General features: G+C 53.4%; 1 protein-coding gene across 1 annotated transcript; it reads left to right on the top strand.

The window, feature by feature from the left end:
* Window positions 1-215: 215 nt before the first annotated feature.
* On the top strand, window positions 216-1157 carry LOC311216120 (olfactory receptor 14C36-like; the record flags this gene model as incomplete). Its single annotated transcript, XM_084297665.1, has 1 exon — window positions 216-1157. One exon carries the CDS (start codon window positions 216-218, stop codon window positions 1155-1157), a length of 942 nt encoding a protein of 313 aa, XP_084153791.1.
* Between the last annotated feature and the right edge of the window lie 4641 nt (window positions 1158-5798).

The raw sequence follows: 5798 nt of genomic DNA, 5'->3' as shown, positions 1-5798 counted from the left end.
AACTAGGATAAAATAAAGTGAGGAAAATAGTTGCAGCTTTGCTCCTCAATCAGCTCAGTTGTTTGCAACAATACTGCAAAGCTCATTGGTCTGACATTTTTCTGACTTTGAGTTATCCACCCTTCTGTTTTATTTCCTATTTTCCTCAGAGAAGCCTGTTCTAACATTGCTCTGCCTTCTCCTCTTCAACAGAGAAGCAAGTACAAAGTCAGAGAATGCCCAACATCACCTCTGTGAGCGAGTTCCTCCTGCTGACATTCGCAGACACGCGCGAGCTGCAGCTCCTGCACTTTGCGCTCCTCCTGGGCATCTACCTGGCTGCCCTCCTGGGCAACAGCCTCATCCTCAGTGCCGTAGCCTGCGACCACCGCCTCCACACCCCCATGTACTTCTTCCTCCTCAACCTCGCCCTCCTCGACCTGGGATCCATCTCCACCACTCTACTCAAAGCCATGGCCAATTCTCTGTGGGACACCAGGGCCATTTCCTATCAAGGGTGTGCTGCCCAAGTACTTTTTTTAGTCTTTTTTTTTGATGCAGAGTTTTCCCTTCTCACTGTCATGGCCTATGACGGCTACGTTGCCATCTGCAAGCCCCTGCACTACGGGAGCCTCGTGGGCAGCAGAGCTTGTGCCCAGATGGCAGCAGCTGCCTGGGGCAGTGGCTTTCTCACAGCTGTCCTGCACACGGCCACTACATTTTCCCTGCCCCTCTGCCAAGGCAATGCTGTGGACCAGTTCTTCTGTGAAATCCCCTACATCCTCAAGCTCTCCTGCTCAGATTCCTATCTCAGAGAAGTTTGGGCAATTCTATTTAGCATTTCGTTAGCATTTGGTTGTTTTGTTTTCATTGTGCTGTCCTATGTGCAGATCTTCAGGGCAGTGCTGAGGATGCCCTCTGAGCAGGGCCAGCACAAAGCCTTTTCCACGTGCCTCCCTCACCTGATTGTCACCTCCCTGATGATCAGCACTTCCATCTTTGCCTACCTGAAGCCCCCCTCCATTTCCTCCCCATCCCTGGACCTGGTGGTCACACTTCTGTACACTGTGGTTCCTCCAGTAGCGAACTCCCTCATCTACAGCTTGAGGAACCGGGAACTAAGGGATTCCATCAGGACTCTACTTGAATACACACATCTTCAGCAAATTCACCTATAATACTATGCCGAATATTAGAAATCCCAGCTATTCTCAGAAAGAAAATAATATGATGTCTTCTATTAATAAATGTGTGTATTATCATTTTCTCTCATTATTGCACTTTTGATTAAATATTATTCCTAGCCCCCTACAAGTCAATTATTTTCCTGTAGAAGTTGGCTTCCTGTGTAGATAAACCTAATAAGAAAGCCATCAGAAATTCATTGGTCTGAGCTGCTGTCTCTTCCCATCTCCTCTGGTGCTGGGGGAGGAGCAGCCCCAGCATGCAGGGGGGGCTCAGGACCAAGAGCCCAGCTGCCACATGCAGGAGCAGCCCCAGTGGCCCTCGGGGCTGCCCCTCACTGCCCGCTGGGCTCTGCCTCTCTGCTGCCTTTGGGTCAGGGCTGCTGCTTCCCTGGAGCCATGGCCATGGCCAGCAGCAGGACATGGCCTTTTCACTGCTTCTTTGTTTTTGGTTCCTCATTGCTTTCTTGTGCTCTTGTATCTGTCTTAGTCTCAAGGTCTCATATGCATTGATGACAGTCCTGTTGTCTTTGCAGTGTCTGTGTCTGCAGGCAGCAGCAGGCACTGTGCAGCCCTGGGTCACAGCTGGCCTACCTGCTTGCACCACAGTAACAGGAGGGTCTTTCTCAGGGCAAACCTAGGACCCTGGACACGTCTTCCAAATGTGCTATCAGAAATGGAGCCAACAGGTTGCTCCCTGCACTTCTGTTTCCTGGGGTTTGTCATGGAGTGAGGGACAGAGGCTGAAAGTCCCAGGGTGGTCCCTGAGGAACCAAGGGCTGGGCCAAGAACTCCCTTTGTGGCAGCACATGCCCAAATAGACAACACTGCCCACTGCAGTCAGTGAGACGGCCAATGTCATCCTGGAGATGTCAGGAGATCTGCATGGACAGGGTACTCAGTGGGTAGTGCTTAGAACCTCATAAAATGTATGAGTATCCAAAGACGGGTCTGGTAAAGGAAAAGGGGAATCTGAGGATTCGATGGGTTAAAGGAGGGCTCTGCAATGCCAGAAGACGTGGTGGAGAGCCAGCAGGTGAAGGCCCATAAGACTGCAAAGCAACAGTGGGGAACCTCCTTATAGGCTCCTAGGCCAGGTCTGGTGCAGCACTCGCCTGCCCTTTGTGCCCTCAGACACACCCCATGGTCCTGCCCAGCACTGCCCTGTGCTGCTGAGGCATCAGGGCAGGTGGAAAGGGGCTCATCAGCAGAGATCCTCATGGAGTTGGGTCTGCTGCCCACCCTGAGCAGCATGGGCAGGGGGGAGACCCAGGGCAGCACAGCCCCTGGCTCTCACAGCAGCACCGCCAGCTTGGGGCCCTGTGGGGAGCACGGGGATGGAAGAAGCAAGGGCTGGCCAGGCCAGCACAAAAACCTTGACCTGGATAAGGCTCGCTGGGAGCAGGGATGGCCCTGGGGAAGAGCAGGGCAGCATTGCTGGGCCTGCACTGATGGGGAAAGGGCAAAGGGAAAGCTCTTTGTGCAGGCCCCTGCTCGGGGCAGGCTGCTCTGTGGCTGGGCCAGGCCTCTTGTGCTGGCCTGGGGAGCGGGGCTGGCCCTGCGGGGCACAGGCACTGTGTGCTGGGGATCTGCCAGGCAAGAGAGCAGGGCTCCTGCAGCTTCACGGACCTCCATCTCCTGGCACCACGGACACCTCCTTGCTCCATGTATCCAGCAGATAAACACCTATCAGCCACCTGCTTTCTCTTCTTCTAGAGGAACTGGGGACAGAATAGCAAAACCAAGTAAAACTCACAAATTGTGAGCCACAGAAGGCCCTGATGCTGTGCAAGAACTGCTCAAAAACAGCAACCACAACTGTGGGTGACCATCACTGGTCACACAACCAAAACACAGTACCACAAGGGGCTGCTTTGCAGAGAGTAACTCCATCCCACCAACAGCCAGTACAGGACACCTGATGGACAAGAAGACTCCCTCTGCACTCTGGAAGGATCCAGGAAGGTGCTAATAAGCACCAGGACAATTGAGGAAGCCCAAAGGCTCTTCTGAAGGGTCACTGAGTGGCACCTGAGAGGCAGTTCTGGGCAGTGGGGAGGGCCAGGAGAAAGACTTGTGAGAAGGCTGTGAGAAACAAGGACACTCAGGGCTTTAGCAGCTGTCTGGATGGAGTAGGAGGATGAGGTCACTCCTGGGACTGGGACAGGGCTGAAGGGCCCTGCATGAATCCGGAATGATGGAGAAGTGTCCACCTTGCATGTGTGCCTCAGCCTGGGAGCAGGGGCCTGTCCACGGTGTGGGATGTCTGGGCTGTGCTCAGCCATGCCCCAGGAGATGACCTTGCTCTCTTCCTCCCCACCACTCCCCACATGGGGCAGGCCCTCAGGAAACACCCCTGAGCCTGGAGATGCACCAACCTGCTGCACTGAGGTGCCACTACTGCAGGGGCAGAGGGGAGGCTTCGAGAGACACGTGGGGCCTGTGGGCAAGAGTGGTGTGGCCTGGCGAAGTGAGTGCCTGGGAAAAGTTACCCTGGAGCCATAGGAGCCATTCTGGAAAGAAAACTTGTAGGCAGGAACCGCACTTTTGTGGCACTGCAGAGCTGCTGGGCACATTGTGCAGGGTGCTCTGATGGACTTTTGTGTCCTTTTCCATCGTGTCTTAAGTGGTGCTTTTCTCAGAAATAGAGCAGCCAATAGAGGTGTGATGGATACTCTGAGATCATGAAATCCATCAGAAAGCTGCTCCCAATGAGATGTCTGATATGGGGAGGTCAGGAGAAGGCTGGACGGGGAGATGTGAGATTTGGGGGAGGGAATAAGGGCTTGGCCAGCAGAAATTAAGGATTTTGTAGAGGTAAGTTGGTTCAGGTTATGCTGATGCTGCTGTAACCGTGACCTAAAACAGTCATATGAGACCCTTCCCCACTTTCAGTCAGTAACCTTAAGTCACAAATCTGAATGATACTCCACACCCTGACAGGAATCCACTACTCCAATGTCTGAACTCAAAGATTCCCTTGAAGTCAAAACTCAGCCCATAGCCTCTTTCCCTTAACTTTCCTCTATTGCTCACCCTGATCCCTGACCTTAACACTAGCATTAAAAGTCTCTCTTTAACCCTGGACTTCTAGGCAGACCAGAACAAAATCCTAAATCGCAAAGCTTGCCAATAATTTAACCACAGGCTTGACACCCCAGACAGCACACAAAAGTCTTCAACTAAAATTTTGCCTAAACTCTAACTCGGAAAGGTGAGCCTTGTACCCTAATGCCATACATGAACACCTAACAGCCAAAGCCCCTGTTCCTGTGCATTAACCTCATCACCTTCAGCCCCTCTCCACAACCTTAACTTCAGGTGCTTGGCCCCTTGTTGCAGGAGAAGAACTGTGAGGCTGCTGTGCAGTCGCTTGGCATTCAAAGATGAGTGTGAGGGGCCATGGGTCTGATCAGCTTGTGGGCCACAAGGAGGTAGGTGGGAATGCTCTGAGCCCTACCTCAGGATTGCCTGCCATCGCAGGAAGAACGTGACAGTGGCAGGGACTGTGAGGTCACTTCTGTCTCTGCACGTGATGGGGCAGCAGCAGGAACGTCTCACAGAAAGGGACTATGAGGTCACTTGTGTCTGGAGGTGGCAGGTCAGCCTTGACTTCTCCCTGGGAGCTGCACTTTTGGGCTGACATCTGGCAGTGGCCCTGCTAGGCCAGCAGAAGGCACCTGCTTGGCATGCTGACTGGGGAATCCCCTCTGCCTACACACCCAGGAGGACCCAGGCAGAAAGGAGGCCCCAACATGGGTTGTCCTGTCCCTTCTGCTTGAGTCCATGAGTGGGCAGCAGGAGGCACAAGGCTTGGCTGTGTCTAGCCAAGAAGCTGCAAGGCCAGCAGCAGGCCCCTGGCTTGGAAGCTGCTGCTGAGGTGACTTGTGTCTCCATGGCTGACAGGCCACTATGATTATGATGTGTTGGGATGCCTTCACCTGAGAGAATGGAGCATCAGTGTGGGCGAACCTTGAGAAAATGCAAGATTTTGCCTAGAGAATCCTCTTGGCATTTACAAGAAGAAGAACCCAGTCCTGCACCAAAGAGGAACCCCACACATGGGGAAAACTGGGACCCTGCTGAGTGAGCAGTGCCCAAGAGGAGGAGGGCCTGAGCACCACGAGGGATGCCATACAGCAGTGGTGCCTGCTCAGCAAGAACCAGGCCAGCTTCCTAGAGAGCTGCCTTACGAGGAGCATGGCCACCAAGATCTGAGTTATCAGACTCAGCTCAGACTCAGTGTGACACCGCCGGACAATTGCCTACAATAGCCACTTAAGAGGTACAGGTCTGGGATTCCCTAGGACAGCCTGGTGTGGAGAGGATCAAGGGTTTTACCAAGGCTGAAAGTCCCTACTCTGAGGCCTGACTGAAACTCACTGCCACTGACGAATCTGAAGAGAAAACTTGATAATGAGCCCAAGGTCCTCATTATCCCTATGCAAGCACCCAAGAACCAGGCAGGGGTTGTACCATTCTCCTGCACTTGGCCATGCACATCCCCATCTCCTACTGCCCAACAAAGAGGCCTGAGCAAGGTGTGAAGGGCAAGGATCTCCTTTCCCAGAGGACAGGGGTCAAGGCCTGGCCCTTGTGCTTGGTGACACACATCCAGTTTGTCCACGCATCAGC

This window comes from Netta rufina, assembly GCF_964035555.1.
Source record: "Netta rufina genome assembly, chromosome: 18".
NCBI classification, from domain to species: Eukaryota; Metazoa; Chordata; class Aves; order Anseriformes; family Anatidae; genus Netta; species Netta rufina.
This window is presented reverse-complemented; position numbering and strand designations above follow the sequence as displayed.